Here is a 26,651-nt window from a genome sequence, read left to right as displayed (position 1 = left end):
TAGTATTACCTCTTTCATATTAACAAGGCCACCTGTGACTTGCTTAGAAGACTCTGAATTCATTTCCGCTTTTGAAAACTAAGATTGTGTGCTGACAGTAAATGTCTGAATAAGCATATCTAATGAAAATGTAGTTTCTAGATTTTTTTCTTTTTCCTCATATCTATTCTTCATTGTCACATTGAAAACAAATAAATTTTGCTGACCCTTATCTTAAAATTCCATTTAGCCACCATACAAACTCTGCTCAGAATTCAGTAAGTTTAGCTATGCTTGTCAGTAGCTCCGGATACTGACAATTGCTAATTAAGAGAAGCTTTGCAGTGTTGTAGAAAGAAAACTCGGAAACTTGAATTCCTTAACTCTGCATGGTGACTGAACAGAATTAACTAGCTAACTTACTCATTTATTTATTCCCCCCCACACACACTTTAGATGACAAGTAAAATCTTCATGTGTGGTTTATTTCTTTTTTCGTTTGCTCACTGAAAGTAGTACACTTAAATTTAATCATACCTCCCTCCTCGGCATACTATAATTACTCATGTCCTAAAACATTTTGAGCTGCAGACTCAGATGCCATACCCTCCAGCGATTCAGAGTGGATCAGAAATGACTGAGTGTTTTTATAAGCAGTGCTGCAGCAGTGTATATGAATCGTGCTTTCCAGCCTGCCATGCCAGCATTACTGTGGGTTGACTGCTCTTAGGTTTCATTATCTAACACCCACAGACAGAATATACAACTTATACCACCTCTTTTCTGTAGTGAGCTATGTACTGCAACTTAAGACTGAGAGCTTGCAAATTTGATGCATTTTTCCCTTACGCTAAGGGCAAAAGCTATTTTCTGAATCAAAACCTCTGAAAGTGGTAAAGAGCTAGCAAGCTGCTTTTGGTTTATATCAAGGCTTTTACTGATGGAAATCTTCTATAATTCATTAATCAGCATTGCAGAATAAAAGATTTTCCTGTTTTTACAGCAAGATCAAGGAGAATCGTTAGAACTCTGTGAGCTTGAATTGCTGTCATTCAATAGTATGACTTTACTACTGCAATACTTAGTCTGCAGAACAGCTTCCTTCAAGGGTAGTATTGCTGAGACTACAGAAGTTAACCACGCATTTCAGAAGGTGTTCCAAACAAACAAAAAACACCAAAAAAAAAATAAAAGGAAACACTTAAAAATTAAACTTGGTTTCTCTGTAGCTCTAAACAGGTCATTCCACTGACAGCAGGAAACTGAAGACAACTTGCAACTTTTATGCCCATTCAAAAAGACAATTTTAAACACAAGTACTATGGTTTTCCTAGGCTTCTGACTGAGCTATAAGTTTCTACTATCTAAAGGAGTCTGTTTAACAGAAGTTAAAAAAAAAATCATTTGCCAAAGCTTCAAGAAGAATTACTAAACTTCTGAATGTTTCTAGTACTGCAGGGTGGGTATTGGATCACAAAAGGTGGTTCTTAATAGCTGACACAACTCAGTCTGTTTTGGCTGAAGTGTCCTCTGGACTTTTCTTGCCCTGCAGAAGCAGTTTTGGTAGTTTCACAGCAGCCTGAACCTTGGCGTTCTGCTCTTAGCAGCATTAATGTCCTCTGTTATATAAGGTTGTGCTCGGGAGGGAAAGCAAGTGGAAACCCTGCTGACCTGGTGAACTGAACTACTATAGTGTTTGCATCAAGTGCACATAGTTTAGGTGTACAAGGATCAGTCACAGAATAGCACGCCTACCTTTAGGGTATCTGTTGTTACTGAATTACTTGAATAGTGAAATGAACGTTTCTAGTCGGGTGCAGGGGAGGGAGAAATATGTGGGAGATTATTAACAGTGGTTACTCAGGAAAATCAAAAGATGACCATTTTCATTAGTAACAGAGATACGGATTAGTCTAGGAGTCAAACTTTTTAATTTTTAACTTCTTTTACTTAGGTCTTCAAAGGTTAAGTTTCAGCTCTACAATTAGGTCTTTGTTTTGTGCCGTTTGTGTTGCATGAAGTCAGGGCTGTGTATGGTATCACAAAGGTTTTAGTCATGCAGTTGTGGTATGCAGTTTCCAACTTCATCACAAAATCTAGGTAATAGTTTGTAGGAAGTCATTGCCAGATACCTATCAAGTATCTGTATGTAATAGGTGTAGTAAATTAAAGGTCCTTTCAGTAGAGGTGGGATAGTGGCTCTACTACTATTGTTAAAGTATTTATCTTAATTTCAGGACTCATGCTTCAGTAGAAGCTAATGTCTATCCTTCCTTCCTTTCCTAAAGTTGAAGAGGTATTAATGCACTCCTGAATGCACTCTTCTGCTCTCTAGTTCTGTAAAGACTCTAGGAGGTGTGCTGTAGCATGTTGATGAAACTCTAACCTCTGAGATGGCTAGAGTTTCAGTTTCTGGTGATACATCTTTTTCCTAATGGGTCTGGGTTTAGTGAGCTTGCTGTACTGTCTGTAAGTGAAGAATTTGATAATACTTATTAATCTAATCCAGAGACAATGAACTGTCACAATTAACTTGAAAATCTGCAAGCAGTAGTCACATGGCATCGCGTACTCTACAGTCACCTGGGCTGAAGATGGAGAAGGGTTAGGGCATAGCTCAGGAAAGAATTGTTGGAAAGCTAGTATTTTTGGGTAGGAGAGATCAGTGTTTTTGTCAGCATGTACTGCTATAACTTCAGAGATGTATATAATATATATTTTAAATGTAGAGCTTAAGTGCTGAACTTGCTATTCATCACAACTATGACCTGTAGCCTTGTAGGCTGAGATGCTGGGCATGCTGCAGACTTTTTTGTCATATTTGTAGCACCTAAAACCTTCCTTTTGTCTCTCCTACAGACTTGATCCAAGCAACTAATGAAACAAATGTGAATATTCCTCAGATGGCTGATACGCTTTTTGAGCGAGCAACAAATAGTAGCTGGGTGGTTGTATTCAAAGCCTTAGTTACCACACATCATCTAATGGTTCATGGCAATGAGGTAAGCATAAAGCTGAAAATGTTTGTAGTGCAAAGGCATCTCTCTGAACCAGTAAGGACCTGAGAGAAAAAAAAAAAAAAAAAAAAAAAAAAAAAAAAGAGCAAGAATTATTATTTATGAGAAACAAACTTCCAAACTTACTTTGTTTGTAAAACAGCCGCTGATTATCTGTATCTTTTTTTATATTACATATACTGTTAAGAGCAAGCAGCAGCCTCTTTCAATATGGTCACAGAATTTGTGGACTATCTGAAGAAAGGGTGATGCAGCATTAAAGAGTACCTGAGACTTCTGTCAGTGATGAATAAAATCTAAAGAGAAGCTCTGAGAGTTTTAGCATCCTTGATGGCCCATCTCACTCTGTACATTGAATGTGCATGGTGACTGGTTATGATATTAATGGCGTTTTGTGGCTTTGAAGACATTAAGCTAGAGAGTCAAAATTGTTGTTTGATGATACCACCACAGTGCTCTAGTATGACCGTAAAACATTTCCTCCCTAGCAATATATAAAACATTTGCTGCAGCGTAAGCTTTTTCCCATCCTGTTTTTATGTTCCAACTTTGAGCCAACACTCTGATTTGTGTTCAATGATCATTTCAGTCTGTTAGTCCTGGTATTCAATGTGGGGCCTACTAGTTATTAAAATCGGTTTCTGCCAAGCTGAGGGCCTAAGCCTGGTGGATCAATAAGTCTGGGACTCGCCTGAATATGCTGCTTTGCAAGCAAATAAATCTTATGCTTTCTCAAATCTCTGAGAATTAGCTGGTCTTACTGCTCCTTCATTCTGATCAATATTTTGTACAGAATTTGTTTTTATGTGTGCATTAAGATATTTAGAAGAGATTTAGGCTAAACATAATTAATCTGAATGGATGAAAAAGGTTTTGAGGAAAGTATAGTAGGCTGTGAAAAAAATCTGGGTTTTCATGTGTGTATACTGGAGCTAGACAAGTAGTCTTCATGCTAGGAGGTACAAAATCTTCAGATATAGCCTGTGATAAGAAATAACTTTGTGTTGCAGAGATTCATTCAGTATCTGGCATCTAGAAACACATTGTTCAACCTCAGCAATTTTCTGGACAAAAGTGGATCTCATGGTAAGCCTACTCATGCCTATTACCTTAGTAAGATCCTAAATAAGATACTATTGTTAATTTGCTTCTCCATTCATAAGAAGTTAATAATATAAAAATGATTCAGTAGCACATTTTTATAACTACTTAATACAGGATCTCAAGTGAAATGGGAACTCCTGGATACTTTCACAACAATGTTTCTCAGTTCCTGCAAAATGAAAGGTGTATTAGTGAAATCTTCTAGTGGGCAAAATAAAGTAATGCCATGTTACTTCATCTCTTGTTGGAGGCATGTGAAACCGAAAAGACTTAAGTGTCTTTTAGAAATAGTTACACAGGGCAGGAAGAAATCCCCCATAATATTAAACCTCTGTTTCTCCAAGCAAAACATGATTTGCATGTTCAAAAATACTGGTATTTGGCAAATGTGAATTCTGTTCCATGCATGCTTTTGTGTACTTTGCTGATCTCTCTAAACTTACATTAGTTTTGTAGATAACAGATCAGTGTCATAGATAATGAATCATCAGAAGATGGTAGTAATAAGCCTGAGTTGGCAGTAATGCTTAGCATAGAGAGATATTAAGTAAAAATACAGTTGATGACTAAGTTGAGGGACGTGGATTTTAAGGAAGGTAGCAAAAAAGGACCCATAACAAAGAGGATAATCAGTTGCATTCTGCATACATTTCAGTAACTTAGAAGAAGCAACACTGAATGAAAAAAACAGAGTGTAATTCTAACTGTTCAGAAATTTTATAGACTTAAAGACTACTGAAGTTCGAGGCTGCTTGCCTTGAATATCTCTGGTGTAACAACTTCACCAATATTTGTGAATGCTGACATAATTTCTTTCTTCTAGTAAATCTAGTTGGGGGAATTTTGAGGGTCCATGTAAGAACTTGCGGGACTGATGTATGTAGAAAAATGGCAGTTGTAATTTGAAATCAATCATAGAAGCCATATAACAGTTAAGTATATTCTTTCTGTTAAATTGGCATTTTTCATGTTTACAGAGAGGGGTAACTAATTTCACCACCAATCCACGTTACCATGTAACTCTGTAGGAGCCACTAGTAGGTTTCCACAGGAATCCTGCCATTGGTGCATTGGATACAACTGTTGGTAGTAAAGAGCAGTAGTAGATTGATTCAATGCTGCACTGCCGTATTTTTTTCAGAGGCAGAAAGATGTCTTCTGATGCCAGTTCTGTATGTGGAGTTGTATATTGTAGGGTATGCTGACTGTATGTTACTGTTTACTAAAGAACCTCCAAACAAGCATACAAATTAAATGTAAAACATGTACCTGTTTTTTTTTTTTTGTTTGTTTGTTTGTTTGTTTGTTTTTTCAGGTTATGACATGTCCACCTTTATAAGGCGATATAGCAGATACTTGAATGAAAAAGCATTTTCCTACAGACAAATGGCATTTGATTTTGCAAGAGTGAAGAAAGGGTAAGCAAAGTTTAGAGATGTAGACTGATTGGGTTGCCAGACCCATAAAAAAACTATTTATGGCATTATTCTTAATTTTATTTTCTTAATGACAATTCTTTTATTAGCCACAATGAAACACCAAAACAGTTGGATTTCTTAGGTATTTATAATTGGTTAAAATTACACAAGATGAAGAGGAAAGACTGTGGGTACTAAGCCAAATATTGAAGACTAATTTAAGGTGCCTTGAAGAACGGGAGCTTTTAGTTCTAGGTATTAAATCTGACTCTTAATGAATTGTGCTGCAAGGAAGCTGTGTTTTAGAATTTGTGGAAGGAAATGCTCTTAATCTATATTTAGGATGTTTCATTACTCCAGACACTGTCCATAACAAAGATGTCAAATTATGAGGGAAAATCAAGTGAACACCTGAAGTTCTTAGGAGGCAACTTAGCAAACAGTTATAAACTGAACAGAACAAAGCTGTAAACTTGTGTTTTTGTTTGCCACAAAGGTTGTGTTTAAAAAAAAAAAAAAAATTTAACTATGCTCATAATAGCATCTTGGTATTTCTCAGAACATTTTTTGGTCTCTTAACTGGGTCTTCCATAGCACTAGATTATCTCTTGAAGCATTAACTATACTGTAGTATCGACTGTACTATAACGATAGTATAACTATACTGACTTCAACTGATTATCTGTTGAAGCATTAACTATACTGTAAGTGGCTTAACACCCACTGAAGGTATAGTTGCTATATAGTGACTGCATGTTAAAGTTGTCCTTTCTAATGATGAGTTACATATGAGATCGTTCTGGGAATTTTGGTATATTCTGCAGCTTTGTATTCTGCTTTGTATTCTGCTAACACAGACATCAATTCTAGGTTTTCATCTCAGGCTATCTCAAACTGCTAGACAATGTAGGGCCTACTGTAACAGTTTTGTAGTGTAGCTGGATGCTATTCCAGTAACAGGAATCAGAGTAATCCTTTGATTCCGTCTGGAATATGAATCACTTATAAGTTTTTGACATAAAGTTAGTAGCTAGATGGATTGATATTCCAGGAAGGCTTTGATCCAGCAGAGCACAGTTGTCCTACATCTTAAGTTCCCTTTGTCACATGGTGCCTTCAAACACTTTAAGTTATATAAATGTAAGTTTGGGTTGCTGGGCTTCCTTCAATTTCTGCCTTGCTATGTGTTGCTGCAAAGCCCTTCTGTACACATTATTTCTGATTCTCAAAATAAAGTGCCTAAGAGTATAGCATAAAATAAGTGTAAACGGTGGTATGCCTACCTGAATAGGAGATACCATACCTGTCAGTGGCCAGAATGGGTCAATATATGATGGCTGTTGAGTGGGTTTGTGATATTCAGAGAGAAAAATGGTTATGCATGAAAACTACTGTGGGCTGCAAATAAGAAACGCTACATGTCCATAACTACTAGATGATCCCATTGGAATAAAGGTCAGGACTGTTAAGGCAGTTCAAAGTCAGTGATAGCATTATGAAGAAATAATGGAATTAATCAGTACCCAAGAACAGAGAGGAAAGTGTCCTATGGTAAGAAGCTCTTAGCAAAGGCTGCCCTGATTTAAGGTATTGACATGCATGTATTGTGGCACTTTATGGAAAAAAAAAGGAAACCACCCACAATCTATAGAGTTGTCTTTTATTTTTTTTTTTTTTTGTCTTCAGTGACCATAGACATGTCATTAAAAAACACTCTCAGCAATGAGTTGTCATTAGTTATTCATAAAAAAGTTAATGTACAAAGACTCTAAGCCCTTCTGCAATAGTATTTCTTGTCAAGTCATTCAAACTCTCTGTCTTCTTTCCACAAAAAGATCAATCTCTTGCATTCATCACTGACATAAAAACTCTTCTTCACCTGCTGTCAGGGGTGGTGGCTGGATGAAGTGCTTTCCATGCCAGCTCTTGTGATATTGAGGGAGGCAGGAGAATCAGGCAGTACTCCAACAATTTGAAATGGGTTAAGCTTAAATTTAGATAGTAAATCAGTTTGGGGGGAGAGAGAGAGAGAGAATGCCATGGCTTCTGATCTGTATTCCCTCTTGCAGAGCTGATGGGGTAATGAGGACAATGGCTCCTGAAAAGCTACTGAAGAGTATGCCAATACTACAGGAACAAATTGATGCACTACTTGAATTTGATGTATGTATTGAAGCTGACCCAGCATTAACACTAAGCAGTGATTTAAAATGCTGCACTGTAAATAACATATTTCACCTTATAGGTAATATTTTACAGATCTTCCCATTATTTGGAAAAACTTTCATTTTTTGGTGTCTCACTGAGGTATGGTGCGGTAAAAGATGGCACTTTTCTGTATGTATGAAATGCGCAAATGTGGATTTTCTTGTAGGGTAACAGAATGGGAAATGAGGGCTGTTGAGGAAGGTTGACTCAGAGCATGGAGTGATGCATGTTTTCCATCGATGAGAGGAAAAAGTGGAACAAAATGAGATTTAAGAATCTTTTTTTTTTTTTTTTTTCTGTCTTTTGGTAACCAGCTTCTTTTTAAGGGGAGGCCCTTTAAACTCCTCAAGTATTGTTTTGCTTCCTTAAAACTTTCACCTCGTTTTCAGCTCTATGTGAATTGACTAAACTTTAATCTAGTCTATTCATAGCAACGTGTCTTCAATTTATCTATAATGTTATTAATGTTGGTGGTATTATTTATCTGCTTTAAGGATAAAAATCATTTGGATCAGTTGGAAGTACAGAGTAATATTGCAAAGACATCTTTGAAGAATCAGTCTTGAATTTTTTCTGTTCTTGATGGGTGGAAGGACTCATTCCTAGATGGAAGACAGGGCCCACTACAGCTTTCAGGGGAAAGCCTTTAGTAGCACATGGTTTGACTAATGTGTTTTTGTTACTTAAATGACTTAGGAATTGTGATAATTGTCTTGGAAGCCTTTTTTCCCTCTACTTTTCCTTCTTTTTAACAAAAGAGATCTTTTAATAAACAAGCAATTTTCTGCCCAAGTTAACCTGAGAACTGGAAGAGTCTTCACTTCATTAACCTAACAGTATTACCTACTAGGCCACTGAGGCTTTTTTTAAACAATGCTATGAACTCACTCCTTTTGTCCAGCTTTATTAAAGCTTTGTTAAGTGTCCTTGCTTTCCACCTCTTTGTGAAGAAATCAAGACTAAGACATTTACTGTTGTTGGGGATACTCTTCTGCTGTAGTGGTTTGTTCTGGAGTAGTTGGAAATAAAAAAGCAAACTGTCATCTCCTAACTGAAACAGAAAAAGACTTTGTTTATTGTGTGTGTGTGTGTGTGTGTGCGTGCATGTGTGAAAATTTGTATTCAGTACTTGATTCCATCAATAACAGCACCAGGTAGCTGGTATAAAGTAAAGATGCTGATTGCATTCGATAAATTTGTTGTAACTAATTGGTATTTTATTTGTAGGTTCATCCAAATGAACTGACAAATGGTGTCATAAATGCTGCATTCATGCTTCTGTTTAAAGATCTTATCAAACTTTTTGCTTGCTACAATGATGGGGTTATTAACTTATTAGGTAAGTAAACCAGTGTCTATATTTCACATACCACGAGCAAGTGAAAAAGGAGTTTTAGATCTGCTTCACTTTTTTCCTTTTTTTTTTTTTTCTTCTTTGTGGTGTGTGTATGTGTAACTTTCGTATAGACAATACATTGTTTTTGACTATTCTATTCTGAAGTGAGAAGTGAGACAAGACTTTAAGCCTTAACCTCATACATTAGTGTTCATCTGAGGCTGGATTTCCATATGTTCTTAAAATTTTATGGTTTAAAGATACTGATCACTAAGCACTATGCTTAAAGAAACATACAGTGCTGTGTGAACCTGCGTAATATGTCCAACAAGTTTAGCAAAGCAGCTATTGCTGTTTGATTTCTTTAAAAATGTCCAGATTCATCTTTCTGTTAAATATGCTATGTAAATATGCTATATGCCTTATATGAAGTAATATGTTCCTGAATAAGATTCTGATGGCCAAAGCTGGGTCTTATCCCAGAAACTTCCTTACAGCCAACCTGCAATGTTTGTGCAAGGCTGCAAGCATGTTCTGAAGCTCAGAAAACTAGGTGTGATCAATAACATAACACACCTTAAGCAATCTCCGCAGGTGGCTTTGTTATGAATCCCCAAACCAGGAGCTGCCTTATACTATAGAAAATAGAACTGACCTTGTAGAAAATAAGGTTCAACTATTAAAACCTTTGAGCACTTCAGCTGGTCTATAAAGATAGAAACTCAGATTACTTGGCCGTCATGACTGTCCTAAAAGTCTGGCTGAAACTAGAAAAGGAGGAAAATAAGAAGTTGCAAAGACTGAAAAAGCAAACAGATGAAGCTCAAATGCTGGTCTTGTATCCTTGTTGTAATGTTATTTCATAATGATACATCATAAAAGTAAGTCCCAGGTATTTTGATTGAAACTATAGGCATGGAAAGCTGATGGAGCAGATACAAATGTGTTGGGCATAACGATTGAATTGAGATTTCAGTGTCTACTGCTACTTAAAGTGTGAGTTCAGGTTGAAATATGTGGCAGTTGTGCTTGTTAACAGACACTAACCAACTTAAGGGAATTACTTGAGTAGGAACATGTACTGTTCTATGGTGGAATGAAGACAGCTTGGGAGAGGAAATATATTAATATATGTTTAAGTATCTTTAAATACTTTTAATTTTAAGGTTGGTAGCTACTTTGTATGTTCATTATTTGTCTTTAAAAACCTGGTTTACATCTCACACAATGTTGTGGCTGCTTGAGGTGCAGTTTTCCAGTCTATATAATTCTTAGGCTTCCCAGCAGGTCCAACTTCTGAGTTCTACTAAGGACTAGGAACGCCACTAGATTGGTGTCCAGGTAGAGAAATGTTAATGAAGTGCAATATTCTTGAAATATGGTTTTCCTGAAAACTAGAGTTGCTGATGAATACAGACCTAATGTAAGATACCTTAACTGAAATTTGCCAAATTATTTCTCTAGAGAAATTTTTTGAAATGAAAAAGGGACAATGTAAAGATGCTCTTGAAATCTACAAACGATTTCTTACTCGAATGACCAGAGTATCAGAGTTTCTTAAAGTTGCAGAGGTAAGTGACTTCCAGTCTTCTGGAGTCTGGCACTTTAGTATTTCGTGAATATTTTAGCATCAATATAAAATATTAATTGTACTTGTTAAGCAACTGACTCACTGTACATAAATGTGAGGCAGTATAGAAATGATTGGATCTGCTTATTCAGCTCTTCTTGAACTAGTAAGCCCTGTGTAGGCTTTCCATATGTCTCTACTGTGCAGCCAGCCTCAACTTTCCTGGTAATGTAATGGATGACATGACTGCAACCACAGCAGTATTTCATGGAAGTGCAAAATCTATGTTTCTAGGGCAGGCTTGAACATAAGAATAAGAATAAAAAATTTATAAGTCTCCTTGTTAAGCCTTTGCAGCCAACTATAAGTTACTGCAAAGCGAAAATTTCCTGATTTTCATTCTAGTTATCATTCTCTTCTGTGGATAATACAAATATTACATGGTTAGTTAACTCTTTTGCTGGGTTCTTATTTGTGGTAGTTGGCTCCTTGGCACAAGATGCACACTTTCCTTGTTTCATGCTTCATTATAAAGGGCAGAAGTAATGAGTTGAATAAAATATTTGTTTCTTTGCTAGTTTAACTATTTATGAAGGAGCCTGCTAGACTGCTGAGTGGCATGTAATGTCTGATGTCACTGTGGAGAGAGTGGTGGCACGAAGACTTCAGATCTTTGAGAAGTACTTCAAGCACCTGTAGGTCAGCTTTACACGACAGGGATTACATTGCCTGTACTTCAGGATTAGTAGCTGCAGTGAAGCTTGCTCTTTTGCAAAACCTAAACCAACAGGCACTTTGAAGAGCCATATTTAAACAACAGGATGACTAACAAAAGATTGCAGGCTGACACCTCATCTTGCTTTGAAACACTAGGAGAGAAGGGTAGAAAAACAGCATTAACATTTTGTAAGCAGTGTCTTGTAGGACCTTCTCATTGGATGAATTTCAGAAGAAAACTTTGTTAGGATAGTCAAGTATCTTTTGAGTAATACATGTTTGGCAGTTCATTGATGCTGCCCTCTGAGACAAGGATACATGTCTGGAAAGCCCTACCTGATTTGCAGTAGGGGGTATGAACTTTACCAGGGCGGAAGAAAGAGACTGCTGCAAGTTGTTGAAGGTAATGGAATAGCTACTGGAAAAAAGTGGGCATCTGCACATACTAGCTTTGTAGTCTTTTTTTTAAAGACAAAAAACATTGTAGGTTGATGAGTGTGCCACTGTTGTAGTCAAAATGAATGCCTGCTGCCATGGAACAATATGCTTACATTTTACCTCCTTTCTTAAAAATCCACAGCAAGTTGGAATTGACAAAGGTGATATCCCTGATCTTACACAGGTAAGCCTCAAGCCTCTCTTGTGGTCTTTTTGGATCTGTGTAATAAATGTTTAGTAATTAATAAGTATACCAGGAGTCTAAATGTTTGTAGAAATTCACACCACAAAATATTTTAAAGCCCTCCCAATTTGTAAATAAGACAAGAACTGCCAGAAGCTCTTTATGAATACTGATATAACTAGATTAATGTCTTTCATGATGGCTTCCAACCTGCAGCTGGAGGGTGAACTGTGCTGCTCTTTCCTTGCTAAAGAACAGACTCTCACTGCCTGCAGAGCAATTTTGTCTTTGACAACAGACAGCATAGATATTGTGTTGTGACTTGCTTCATAATCTCATCCTGACACTTTCTTGGACCAGAGATGAAATTCAGAGCAGTGATAGCACTACTGTGTTGGTCTAGGTACATTAAACTCTAAGTTTAAATGCAGAAGTCATGATTTGATTGCTGAATTGTGTCCGTATGTAATAAAACTTGAACATTGGAATTCACCAGTGCTGCTATTGCTTAAAACCTATTGTGCTGGCACTTTTACAATATACTTTGCAAACAGGCTTGAGTGCCTGGCTCTGTGTTTAATGTGAAAAGGATATTTACTTTGAGGAGAGGATTCATACAGAAGACTTTGGACTTGTGGTAGTTTCAATGCCAATAAAATAGGAACAGAAGAGCAACCCAAAGCAGTTTAGCAGTTGTAAATCTTAAGTGATAATAACCTATGACTATGAAGTTTTGTAAAGCCACTTGAAAACCTGGTATAAATCAGCATCAGAGTGTTGGTTCTCTTGGTTAGAAGAGCCAGATAATAAGTCTGAAACTCAGACATGATATGAAGATGGAGACTGTTAATGTTTATAGCCCTGTAGCATCTGAAATCCATAAATTCTGCTCAAAGTTTTCGGCTGAGGAAACAGAATTGTAGTAGTGTATGGAATACCATACTCTGTTCTGAAGTAACTGAAGTAGGACATTCAGCCAACTTGGTACTTAATGGGTTCTCTTGGAAAAGACCTCTAAGATCATCTAGTCAAACCTTAACTCAACTGCTACATGTGATATCTGATAGCAAACCTAAATCTCAAATAGTCCAGCATAACTGTTCTTCCACAGGCTGCTGTTTGGGACTTACTTGCTGAAGCTAATCCGCAACATTCTCTAGAGATTGTGAACAAGATCTAGGCAGTGTATTTCAGTGAGAAATAAATAAAGATGAATTTCAACATCTAATATATAATTATATGTAATAATAATTTCAGGTAACAAAGCTAAAATATCAATGATATACCTAAATTCCTAATACAAGCAATAGTCAGTATTATTCCACAAGAAGCTGTCTGTGTTGACATTTGATGTGTGTGCATCTATTTAAATCCAAGCAAGCAGTCACAGTACTGAAATAGAAGTTGATAGCTGTCGTCTTTGAACTTTCTGGTTTGGCTGCAAGGTTTTGGAAGCTGAGAAAGCATCTTGGCAGCTAGGGAGATTGGCTCATTTACAGTTATTAGCAAATCTTAAAACATGTCAGTCTTCCCCCAGATAGCTAGTGGAGAACCCATATCCCCCATGATGCAGAGCAATAGATTAATCTAACAGAAGCAGTATCTAGAAGAAATTAAGCAATGTTCAGAGTCACAAATTGGATACCAGATGATATTTAATTTCCAAAGTGTTGCATCTGGTTAGAAATTTTCTAAAGCTGCTTCTGTGAATTCTGCTTCCCAGATGAGTTTCATGTTTTCTTGTTGCGTTTTCAGAAACCTGTGAATAATGTATTTGAAGGATAATTAAATTGTGTAGAGCTGCAGTTCATTAGAGGAAATAATTGTGTTTTTATTTAATTTAATTTTATTTTTTTGAAACATAGCGTTCCGTTTACATGCTTGCCTAGACACAACTTGTTTCTTACGCTATAGCCTTTTTGAATACATGGAAGTCTGAATCTGTTCTTCAGTGAAGGAGACACTTGTTGCTAAGTATTCTTCAGCAGCAAGAAAAAGATGAACAAAGTCATTTGTTTTTAGCCAAAATATTTCTTGTGCTTATGCTATTTAAAAACAAATAAACATGGTTCTGTAATAGCAGTAAATGTTAATATGTTTCTGCTTTGTGTATGTACATGGGACATATTTAAATTCAAGCCATCAGTTAAGAATTTTTTGAGCACTTAACACATGCAGAAAATTTTACCTTACTGCTCAGTTTAATGTTAAAATTAATAGGCAGATGTTATAAGTACACATAGCTGTGTGTTACTACTAGCAGGTACTAAGCATCCTGAAGCCAGAAAACTGTTTTTAGGGTAATGTAACTATGGGCAGTGGAAAGTCTGTTTTCAAGCATGGCAAACTAACTTTTTTTGATTCATTCATATATACTGAAATTAAAGACAATATTTATGAAAAATACCATAGGTATTGCTGTCAGGAATTCTGGTTGATCTGAAAGACACTGATAAAGAGAAATCCCCTTTTAAAGACTGTACCAATGATCAAACGGTAACCCTGATGAAATACCTTACTATTACATGCTACTGTATCTTTCAAGGGTTTCCTCCTTGCTTGTTGATCTTGTAGGATTCTACTTATCTGACATTATTTTTATACTGAAGTAGCTAAGCACACTGTCGTTTGCATTTGACTACTTTTCTTAACTCCCATTGTAACAGCAAATGCATGCCTGGGGGTATTGCCAAAAAACGTTGCTTAAAATTAAACCTGAGATCAGAGAGGCTTGAAAAAGTTTATGTTTGTCAATATCTAAAATGGTAATCTTTCTGAAATTTTCATTACCTGTTGAGCTTGGTAACTTCTGCATAGTTTTGAGAAAACTTAGCTAAAAGGTGGAATTGTGATTTTTGAGAGTCTTGAATCAAAGGTAACTGCTTTCATGGGCATTGGAACAAACTTTTAGTTAGTTCTGATTAGATATACAAATATTATGCAACCCTTTGGTCATAAATTACATGCTGTATATCTGGCTAAATGTAGAACTAAAAAGAACCTGTTACTATTAAAATTGACTCTGTGGATGCCTGTGCTGTTGTCAATGTCTAAAACTGACTCAAAGCATGATGAGCACATCCTGGATGTAAGTTTCAGGCTCTGTTTAGCAGAGGTAAATGTTTTCTCTTTGTGAATTTGAACACATCTTTCAAAAGCTCTCTTTGCTTGAATACTTCTAGCATGGAAATCCACTATTTTCAGTGTTGCAAATAAGGTAACAGCATGAGTGTGCACATGGTGGACCTAAGGGACTTTTGTGCTAGGTTTTTAGTACTGTTATGTCAATGTAACGTGTTTAGAAGTTTATCTTTCTCTGTTTTCAAGGCTCCTAGCAGTCTTATGGAGACCCTTGAGCAACACCTAAACTCCCTGGAAGGAAAAAAACCTGGCAACAAGTAGGTATATATTTTGAGAAATGTAGCAAGGCAAAACTAAAAATTTGAGACTAGATGATATTTAGGTTTGCCTCCCCCAGTCTCCTTTAGTCACTTAGTTGGAAAAAAAGCTGTGGTGACTATGCTTTTACTTTCCCTTGCAAAATTATCTTAATAGCAACTATTTATCTTACTGGGGTGTGGGAGAGACACTGAATAAGCGGACACTTTCCTAACAAAGTAAAATTAACTATGGAGCAGTCCTGGAAGGAACTATTTTTCCCCACTGCTAAGGCTTTTATTGTCAAAAATGTTTTGTTTTCTAATGGCTTTGCATCTTCTTACTAGATACTTGTCATGGCTAACTCTAGGAAGAATTAAGCTAAAATTATGTTTTCTCTTTTGCTGTTGCTTCCCTTGCAATTTAGTGAAGGGTAAGTATATATGTTTACATATCACTTGCATGCAGATGTGGTTATGGTTCTGTTTGGTATGTTTGTTTGTTTTTTAAGATGTCTTGAACTGTTAGAAACAGATATCTTCTTTAAATTGTACCTAAACTGTTGCTTGCTATTGTACATAGCTACTAAGTTACTTGTAGTCATTTCTATCTTAATTCCAGATCTTCTAATCAGTTCTACAGCTCCTAGGACTTATTCAATTGATTTAACCTAATAGGATGGATGCTAGTTCAGTACTAGTTCAAGTTTTAACTTCAACTCCTCTTTTCATTATCAGTGTCATTGTAATTTTTCATCTCTTAGATCAAAGCAGCTTTAAAAATAAGTAGCAGTATTTTCATACCCCATAATAATGAAAGTAAACAAATGCACTGATGTGTTCTAACTTACGATTAAGGCTGCATAGATTAACATTGGTATGATTTGTCTTGCATGTGGGAGAATCTTCAGCTTGGGACTTCACAACTAATTTTTTCCCTACTTTAAAATATTATTTTAAAGTGATCCTGACTTTCTTTAAAAGAACGGTAGACTGGTAGGAAATTGGTTTATATGTTCTCAGAAGACTAGTATTAGATAACTGCTTTTCTATTGGTCTTACTTTGCTACCCTTATAGGATTTTATAATACGGCTGTGTTTTGCCCCAATAATTATTTCCTGCTGGCTTCTGTATGCCCTAAAGCAAGACATTTGCATGCATCTTTGCCTTTCCTCCATTCCGTAGAGCTTATTTAAAAGGCAGAATAATTCTGTGATACTAATTAGCTAAAAAGATTAATTTATGCTTTGAAGTAACAATTTGCATTACTTCTCTAAAGTGACACATAGAAGTTTGAAAAAGGGGAGGGTGTGCAGTTGTAGAGATCAAGACAGTTGTGATGCTTTATTTTTGGTCTTTTGGCATGTGTTGTGGTGACCAGAAACATAGTTTACAGAAATGTACTTATCTCAAAACTCCCTTTTCTTCTTGTAGATCTGGGGCTCCTTCTCCTCTGAGCAAGGTAAATACTGCCAGGTGCTGTACTAGTTAATTCTTGTTCAGGTGATATGCTTTAGAACATAAAGGCATAAAAAATTAAGTTTCCATCTTCTGATTTGTTTTTTTTAGACTGTGCCACCTAGGCCTTACCCGAATGACGAAGTTGCATCTTTAAATGGCCTTGTAAATACAGCTTTATAAAAACACTTTGCTGATCTGAAGTGCCGTACTGCTACCAATGCAGGATGCTAAGCAGCTTTGCTAGGAATTGATGGTCATGCTTTGAGAAAGCATAAGACACTCATATCTTTGTCTCAATATCTTTTTTAATCTTCCTGTCAGTGAGAGAGTTGCTATGTACTCTTTCTTCTCCAGATTCTTCACTCCATTTTCAGCTTTTTATTTGAAAATGCTGACTCTTTTTCTTCCTAAACATGAATATAGTTTTAAACTTTAATCTGATATACCTAGTTTCAGAATTGACCTTCATTAGTGAGACTGCTCACCTTAATCCAAAGCAAGAGTTGCCAGTGAAAACAGCTTGGTTAGAGTGTCAGATAAACTAATGAGCTTTATGATGTTAGTAATACTGGTTCCTGCTGCACCTGAAACATTATCACACCATAGCTGTATGGTCAGTAACAAGTGTTGTACAGGAAGAACTGAATGAAAACTTCTGAATCTGAGGGAGACTGTTTAATACTTCATTCTACAGCAAGCTCTAACATTTCTTCCCCAAAACCCCGAAAGTTGTTTTTAAAAATGCTTTTTTTTTTTTTCTTTTTTTTTTTTTCTTTTTTTTTTTTTCCTAACACTGTAGCAGTAAGCAAGAATTATATAATGACTCAGGAAGTGTTCTTACAACTTTAGGTGAAGCCCTTCTCGCCCATTTATGTGAAGAATTTGGACCAATCTAGTCTCAGACCTTAGTAAAGTCTTGAGGAGTGTCTAGAATCAGAGAATCACAGAATAGTTTGGGTTGGAAGGGACCTTAGAGCTCATCCTGTTCCAGCCTCCCTACGATGGGCAGGAACATCTCACACTAGACTAGGTTGCTCAAAGCCTCATCCAGCCTGGCCTTGAACACTTCCAGGGATGGGGCAGCATACAATAGCTGAGGAGCACACAATTGTCTTGGAACTTACTGAGAAGCCTTTGATACATATGCACTGTTAGTTGTCCTGGTTGGGATTTGAAAAGGCAGGTAATACAACCCCAGAGCATGAGTCTGAGTTAGTTACATAGACACTGAGCAAGTATGAAACCCAAGAGACTAAAGCTAACGTGAAGCTTGCTGCTGGTGTCCCTGCATGCACTCAGAGCACCTGCAGTAGGCATTTCCTCTCAAGCCAGGCATCTCAAGGAGGAGTCTCCTTGCAGTTCCTCATCTCAGCCACCATTCTGGGGAGGTCTTGCTTTGCTCCCCTTGGAACAAGAAAAGATTTACACTTGGAAGAGATGGGTATCACAAGCACAAGGGACCTGTGTGTGGTTAGGTAGAGAGGAACAGGAAGGGCTGTTTTATGTTGGTTTAGGCATGTATCCCATGACCATACAACATACTCATGACTTCTAGTGAGAAAATAAAATATTCAGGTTTTGTGAATTGCTAGCCCTCTGAAAACATAGCCCAGTCTTCCTTAAATTCTCTTAAAAGGAAGAACAACTCACAATGAAAGGACCTGATGTGTAAATTGGGCTTTTTAAGTATGTGAATCTGTGAATAAGTTGTTTGTAGAAAAATACTGGTATATTGAATGTGTGTTTAAAATATTTCTCCAGTCTTCTCCAGCTACAACTGTTACATCTCCCAATTCTACTCCAGCAAAAAGTATCGATACATCTCCTCCAGTTGATCTTTTTGCAACTTCATCTACAGCTGCTCCAGTCAGGTAAATTGAAAAGGATATTTGAGTTACTGCACTTGATGTAGGTGCCAAAGTCACACTTGTAACAGGAGACTTGCCTGCAAGATTTTGCTTACTTTACAACAATATTGAATGTAGCAGATAATTCTGGCAGTCTAGGTCACAAATGAACTCAAACAAACAAAAGCCAAATAAACAAAAATCATGCTGAGTTTGTGTCTACTCTTATTTGCTTTCAGTATAGTAGTGATGTTGTATAATTCTTAATATAACAACATAAAATCGTAATCAAATAAACTGAAGTAATATACAAATTCAAAGGGGTCTTTGACCTTCAGTACTGTTTCTAAAATTCCTGAATTAAGATTTCTTTTTCCTTCTGTTCAAATTAGTTAATAAAACACATAAAAATGAAATGAATTTTGAGAGGCTGAAATCAGAAATCAACATTCAAGTTTGGTCAAAGAGAAATTCTGACCTATACTTTCAAGTTTGTTCAAGTCAGAACAAACCACTACTGTTCATTGTAATGAGCACAAAAGAAAGAACTCTAAACATGTAAAAGTTGTAAGCCCGAACCAAAAGTATGAAGATGTGACTAACTTGATTTAAATGTCAAGTTGAAATGCTTCATTGAAGAAAGAGATTCTACAGTTTATTATTTAAATGTTTTAACTAAAAAGACCTTGTTTCCTAAGGAAATATCCAGCTGGCTTAAGCCACTAAAGTCTTACCAAATTCATTCTACCTGATGTTTATTTATTGTCTGGAAATGTAGGTGTCTTGTTTTCTGACATGTCATGGTGAAGTATTGAAGTAGAATAGAGCTATTTTAAATTGCAGCAATTACTTCCCCTGTAGAAGAATAGAATTATAGAATCATTATGGTTGGAAAAGCCCTCTAAGATCATCTATTTCAGCTGTTCACCTACCACCAATGTTGCCCACTAAACCATGTCCCTAAATACTACATCTATCCTTTCCTTAAACACCTCCAGGGATGGTGACTCCACCGCTTCCCTGGGCAACCTATTCCAATATCTAACCACTCTTTCTGAGAAGAATTTTTTCATAATATCCAACCTAAAATGTCCATACTTAGGAAACACCTGGAATTTTGTGAGCATGTCTTTCTGATGATGTGCTTGTTTTCTAGGATTGTCACAGTTTAGTGGTATCTAATAAATCAGAATGTCATTATCAAGTAATGTAAATAACTTACGATCCTATCTGAAGATGTAATGTGTTCTTTGGCAGTTATTGTAGTGCACATGTTCATGACCACTGCTCTGATGCCGTGAAATATATATATATATATATATATATATATTTATATTTATATATATATATATATATGTATCTTAATGGTTCTGTTGGTCATCCAATCTAAGAATGGCTTTAAACAATCTAATTCCTGAATTCTAAGATTCCTAAAATCTAGTCATGATTTTCTTTTTTAAACTTGATTGTAATAGAAAAATTATGCCAGTATTTAATATCTCTTCCTTTCTTGGCAGCTCTTCCAAACCATCCAGTGATCTCCTGGATCTTCAGCCAGATTTTGCCGCTGCTGGGCAAGCGGCTCCAGCAGCCCCTGCTGGAGCAACTTCATGGGGAGGTAGAGAAAACTGGCTATCAGCAACTCTTTTTGCTATCTCCCTTTTCTTGCTTGGCTGGCTGAACTGAAACCTATCCCTTTCTGTACTAGCACAGGATGTTCCCAGCTCACTCTCTGGGTTCTGCTGACCTGACAGGCAGGCATTCCTTTGCAGAACAGGACTACTCCTTTTTCTAGGGATATGCATAATAGTATAAGCTGCTTATGAAGACCTGACTGCAAAGCTGGGGGGAGGGCAGGATTATGTAGCTAAACGTGAGCAGGAAGGGAATGGCTGAAGGTGAACAGGTAGGGTAGACACTTTAAAATAGTTGGGGAAGTAGAATTAGAACTGTTCACGTCCCTTTTGGCAAAGTGTGGGCAGACATCAGCTCTTCCATTCATAAAGCAAAGCCCACAGACCAGTAGGGGAAGAACCAAAAATATCTTTTAAAGCAAAAATGTGTCTAACAGGCTGTGCATGCCAACAGTGGTAAATGATTCTGCTGCAAGTGCAGTTACCTCTGACATCGCTTAATATAGACATCCCTTCAATTGAACTTCAATTTTCAACAATTGAAAAACTTCATTTTCTGTTTAGAGCTATAAAATGAAAATAGAAGTAGAGGGCTAACTGTCTTCAAATTGGAACCAGTTTTCTGGAATCTAAACTCTGTGGTGCAGCGCACACAGAACTGTGTCTGTTCTAGACAACATTACCAGCTGATGCAGTGAAGAGGACCACAATAAATGTAGGCAATGTTCACTTCTCTCCTATGAGGACAAGGAATCAGGCCAATTAATGATGATTTAAGTAGTATAGTTGTAAACCCATGGTGGTGCAGTCTTAGATCTTCTCTTGTGTGGCAGCTTAATGAACTCATTAGCCTTCTTACGGTAGGAATGCTACACTGAGTCATGCTGATTCCATTATGAATGCTAATGCTGGGTACTAGTGACTTCTGCATACCCTGTTTCTGTTCTCATCTTTAGCTCATTAAAAATGACATTGTCTCTCAGCAACCTCATTATGAAAGTGTAGTGATGGTTGTCATGTAGACCATGCTTTGCATATTCATATTTAATCTGTTGATTTTTTTTTCTCAGAAGTGTCAGTTTTATTAACTGAAATGCAATCTTATACAGAAAACAAGACCACAGGGTCACCTCTCCTAGGAGGTCTGGGACTAATTATTCCATGATTTTTGGTAGCATCCTACTTATTTTCTCTGTAGTTATGCCTTAGCAGCTGGTAGTTACCACTGTTGTCCTTCTCTGACATCCCCAGGTACAGGAACACAAGCTTTTCTGAGCCATTTCAGAAGAACTCAGGTTTCTTGGCTAACACTTTTTTTTTTTTTTTTTTTTTTTTTTACTTCCAAGCAGTTGCTCATTCAGAATAAGTATCCATTAACATTTTAAAATATTGATTCACATTACAATTGACAGCTGACAATCTGTTTCATGTTTCTGGACAAAACACCTAGACTTTGGAGAGTAGATATATTTAGAAGAAGTGTTGTATGTGTATTCTTTTGAACTACTGAAAACTTAAAAATTGCTCAGTAATACGTCTAGTTGTCTTATTGCACAACAGAAAAGGACAGCAATTTTTTTTTCCTTTGGCCAGGATTATTACTAACCTCATCAAGTATACTTCAGACTTATTTTTCAGCATTTTGGTTACTTAGTAAGCTTCAAATCTGTCTGCTTTGCTGATGGCAGGAGTCCAGTTATGGATGACCTGTTACCACACTGGAATCTTACTTAAAAAAAAAAACAAAAAAAAAAAACACACACACACACACAAAAACTTTCTAAATAATTGCCAAAGACCGTGTCAGACAAGAATAAATTGAGATTTGGAATTGATTTGTTGTGAAAATACAAAAACTTCCATTCGTATTTTATTTGATAATGAGGAAACCTTTGAGCCTAAGAGGTTTTATTTATTCATTTATTCAAAATGGTACACTCTCGTAAATATTACAGAACCTTCTAATTAGTGCAGGTGAAGCCACATCTGGAATACTGTGTCCAGTTTTGAACTCTTGCAGTCAAGGGAGACTTTTGAAAAACTGTGGAGGGTCTTGGTAGGGGGCTATCCAGAGATGTAAAACAAAGAATTTTTTCTCCTCACAGAGAAGAGAGGCTGAGGGAGCTGGGCCTCTGTGGTCCAGCAAAGAGGAGGTTAAAGAGGATTTATGACAGTGGCCTACAACTACTTGAAGGGAACTTACAAAGTGGAGCCAGAGTTTTCTTAGCAATGATAATTGATTATAATGAGGGGTACCAGCAACACATTGCAGTTTCAGAGTTGGTTGGCTGGTTCTTCCTTCCTCTGAGCAGGAGGCTGGACTAGGCGACCTCATGTTCACTTCCACGCAGGATATTTGTGAGGAAGTGTAACAGTAGGTTCCTTGGTACCTTAGCTTCTTCCTTATCTGCAAAACCGTTCACACACAGAAAGTTAATGTGGGAACTTGTGAGACAGTAGTAGTAAGAGGAGGAAGCTAGAAAAATCGCTGTAGTTCAGAATAGCTAGGAGGATATAAATACCAAATATTTCAAGAGGCAGCATCAAACTGGCACTTTGAATATCACATAAGCCTCAGAAATTCAGGTTGTCCCTAATAAACAATCCTTCTTTCTCAATCTTAGTCTCAGTGTAGGTTCATATTTACTAGTATATACAGTACACTGTATATTCTGTTGTATACCCTGTATATTTCTGAGTACAACACAAGTTGTCTAGCAAATAAGCTGCAACTTGTGAAACCTACACTTCCGTGGTAACAGTAGAAGATCAAGGTAGGGTAATAAGCTGCTTGCAGCATACTGCAAGGTAAGCATTTGGCAGGCAGGTTAGGCTGTGGTATTACAGAATTCACCCTGCTGTACTTTTTGTACCCTTGCAAGATGTCTCTCAGATATAAAAGCAAATTGACTTGAACTACTTTGAACTACCTTGCAGTTTATCTTAGAACATGGATTTGATAGCAGTATTCTTACTTTAATATTAACTACACAATAAAACATAGGTTTTAGTTCTTCCCATATTAAGAGTAACTACACGTTGTTGTGCTGGATAATTGTAATTTCACTTCATTATGATCTATAACATAACTGGGTAACAAAAATATGTTGAAGAGTAAGCTATTGAAAGGTAGAAGTTTGCCAACAGCTGTTTATTTCAAGTCTAGCTGTGAGGCGTCCACCTGGTGTGCAGTAATGAGATACCAGAGTGCTGCTGCATTTTTAATATACTGTTGCACTCTTTTAGAATGGTATTTTGATGTAGCTTACCTTGTGAAGTAAGTCTCAAATATAGCTTTCTCAAAGAACCAATTACTAAAATGCACGCATGTGGTTTCTTGGTCCCTTTTTAACAAGTACTGTAAAATAAAGACAAATTTACGAAGATTAACCTCTGCTTGCTCAAAGCATTTTGCTTCCTACATAAACATCTAGACTGTGCGCTGGCTGTTCAGTATGGATCAGATGAACCCATGACCCTGTTAGATGTACAGTGAGTCTAGGAGCAATTTTGAGCTAGTGGTTAGTAAACAGGGACAAACTGCCAAGTTTTCTCACATTTTTACAGCATGTAGGGTTTTCTTGGTTGTTTTTATGTGTGTGTGTTCTGGTTTTGGTTTTGTTTTATAGGCAAAATTTCCTATGCTTGCCTTTGGGCTCAATAATCTGACTGGTCTTAGAGGACTTTAAATTATAGAAGTCTATTACCAAAGATGCTCATTGGCTTCTGTAAAGTTGATTAAGGAACCAAAGTTGGGACACAGCTAGCCTGATTATGCTGTCAGTAACTCATAGTCCTCATAGCAAGTGTTAACAAGGGTGGTTGTTTGTGCATAATATGCTTCTTCCATCACAAATGTAGGAAAAACCCTCAAAGAGTAGCTGCTCTTCTATACCATGACTTTTTTTTTATTTTTCCCACAAGTCAGTCAAGTACAAGAACCTCAACCAGTCTGCCTTTCAGAATATACTTTTGAGCAGTAGGGATACAATGATTTGTTTCCTGAAGTAACTTGAGACTGTATTTACCAACTGTTACCTGTCCAAATGCAATGGTCTTGGTGCCAGGTTTGTGAAGGGTTTGAGTGCTGATATGTGGGTCAAAACAATAAGCCAGATTTTATTTCTAATAGCTAACATTAACTTTGACTGCTAACTGATTACTCTGATCTAGCAAATACTTACAACTAAACAGAATTGTCTTGTGATTCTCTGGTATCTAAGTTTATTTTGCTAATAGCATAATAGTTTGTTTGTTTGTTTGTTTACTGATTTCTATTGAATTCAATTACTTCTGATGGTTTATTATACTTAATATGAGCACTGGGGTTCACTGGGCCTTGCTGTACCCAAATAAACTTTTATTTGGTGAGAATCTTGAATCTGTGTTTAGTTAGGCCAGTGGGCTTGCATTTAAAATTGTCATTGCTCTTCTGGGATGTTAGCTACTTATAAACTTTAAAGAAGCCTGTCAACTTCTGGTGCTACTCTTGCACTGCTAAGCCAAACACAAGTTTGAGGAGAGGAGAAGGGGAGAACTTGTATAGTGTTGAACTGAGTGCTCTAAAGAATGGGGTTTTTGCTCTGCCCTGGCATAGTGAAAGGTAAGAGACCTTCCTGTCAGCTCTTATAGGTTACTACTTGGTCCACTCTGTTGCAGGGTAAAATACAGAAAATCAGCTGTAATGAAACAGTGAAAAATGCTACTTGTATGTGAATAACTTGGTAATTAGATATGAATTTATCGAATACATGGAATTTATGCACCAGTTCTGATATGGACAGAGATATTAAACAGAAAGAACTTTGTCATGTAACAATAATTTTGAAAAACTTTGAATGTTAGAAAATCAAGTGCATTTGTGAAACTGTTTAAACTAGACATATCACTTAGAGAATAAACTTATGGCTAATGAACATCTTCAGTCTGGCAGTTCTACTAATTGGTCTGTTTCTTTATACTGCTGTCATTTTAATGGACAATCGCTAGATCTCTTGGGAGAGGGTGAGTAGTATTTTTTATTTCTAAGACTTCTGAATGTTAAGACTCCTTATTTGGAGCTCTGACTTATTTTTTTGCAGTTGAGTGTTTGTGGTCTCTCTCCCTCTTCCCCTTACTTTTCCTGTTTGATCTTCATTATGTGGTTGCATATAGATAATCTGGCTGCACTTTCCGGTGTTACCTCTGAGCCACAGATTTCAGATCCATTTGCCCCAGAGCCTAGTGCAACTACTGCTGCAACTACTGATACTACAACTACTTCAGCTGCTGCTGCTACAACTACAACTATTACTGCTGCCACTGCTGAAGTGGATCTCTTTGGAGGTTAGTTTGGTTGCTCTAGTACTCTGCACCAACTCATGAGGTAGATGAACCAAGATGAGTTCAGCTATTTGAAACAAGGCCTCTGATTTAACTCTACCAGAGATGCATGCATGTTGGCTACTAGATGGAACTGGAAATGTTAACTACCTTTTGGTTTGCTGTGATATTAGCTAGTAGAGTCCTTTGCATATGCCCAACTGTCTGGAAATGGAAAAATGTATACACTTAAGACTAAGGTATCTTATGGTGAACAGCTAAGAACATTAGCTTGCAGGTCTGTGCAGGGTTAAACAGGTATTTTTTCCACATTATTCAGTAACTATGATTTCTGGAAAAATAGCTATTGCACTGCAGAAGGTGGACGTGGCAGCTTCCTGCATCTTTATTACATACCATGCTTGAGCTCTTATTTCATTAGGATTTTTCCTGTAAATATAATACTGAACCAGATGAAATTACTCTATTTCTGTACTCTTGAATCTGTGTTTTTAGTTTTCACAGCATAACAGTAAATTGAAGTGGTAATGAACTTGTACTAAATACTAACTATAAGACTAATGTATAGGAAACATTTTCCTTTGTTTTTGATATGCTCTTTTAGTCTCTAATGATAGCTGCTAAACTCAAGTAAGAATAAGGATCATCCCACTCCCCCATACATTGTCAGCTTTCTTGTCTAATGAAGCAGGAGTTTTCTCAATGGCAAGTCAAAAATTACTGTTTCTTTTCAACATGGTACCAGCCCAGGTTAATGGAAAAATCTTCCAAATTACAAACTACTAACATATTTAAGATCACCCAGTAACCCTGTATTTTTCTACTTGTCTCTTCCTGTGAAGTGTACTTCCCATGGGACAGTGTATGTAAGAATTAGTAATAACTTACTTGGTATCAGAACTTCATTCCAGAAATTTACTGTATGTTCTCTGTGTGGGTGTGTTTACCTATTGTTTCCAGTGATAGGAGTGCTGGAGAGGTCTCATATACAAACTGTCTTACAGCAAAGGTATTTCCTAAAGACTAGTAGTTCGTAGT

The 26,651-nt window shown here is 36.8% G+C and overlaps 1 protein-coding gene across 9 annotated transcripts in view; it reads left to right on the top strand.

Moving 5' to 3' along the window:
* SNAP91 (synaptosome associated protein 91) overlaps positions 1–26,651 on the top strand; it is a 71,821-nt gene that overhangs the window by 18,315 nt on the left and 26,855 nt on the right. For 8 of the 9 annotated variants that reach the window (XM_084513843.1, XM_084513848.1, XM_084513844.1 and 5 more), the window contains exons 3-15: positions 2,839–2,981; positions 4,007–4,082; positions 5,416–5,518; positions 7,588–7,681; positions 8,954–9,065; positions 10,527–10,633; positions 11,930–11,971; positions 15,299–15,369; positions 16,784–16,811; positions 18,572–18,681; positions 20,175–20,275; positions 25,281–25,295; positions 25,446–25,616. In XM_084513843.1, coding sequence (XP_084369969.1) covers positions 2,839–2,981; positions 4,007–4,082; positions 5,416–5,518; positions 7,588–7,681; positions 8,954–9,065; positions 10,527–10,633; positions 11,930–11,971; positions 15,299–15,369; positions 16,784–16,811; positions 18,572–18,681; positions 20,175–20,275; positions 25,281–25,295; positions 25,446–25,616 — 1,173 coding nt within the window. The remainder of the gene's footprint in view (positions 1–2,838; positions 2,982–4,006; positions 4,083–5,415; positions 5,519–7,587; positions 7,682–8,953; positions 9,066–10,526; positions 10,634–11,929; positions 11,972–15,298; positions 15,370–16,783; positions 16,812–18,571; positions 18,682–20,174; positions 20,276–25,280; positions 25,296–25,445; positions 25,617–26,651) is intronic. The other variant, XM_084513851.1, reaches the window with a different exon arrangement.

Source organism: Aythya ferina (assembly GCF_964211825.1).
Source record: "Aythya ferina genome assembly, chromosome: 3".
NCBI lineage: Eukaryota > Metazoa > Chordata > Aves > Anseriformes > Anatidae > Aythya > Aythya ferina.
Note: the sequence above shows the minus strand (reverse complement) of the source record. Positions and strands in the feature narration are given on the sequence as shown.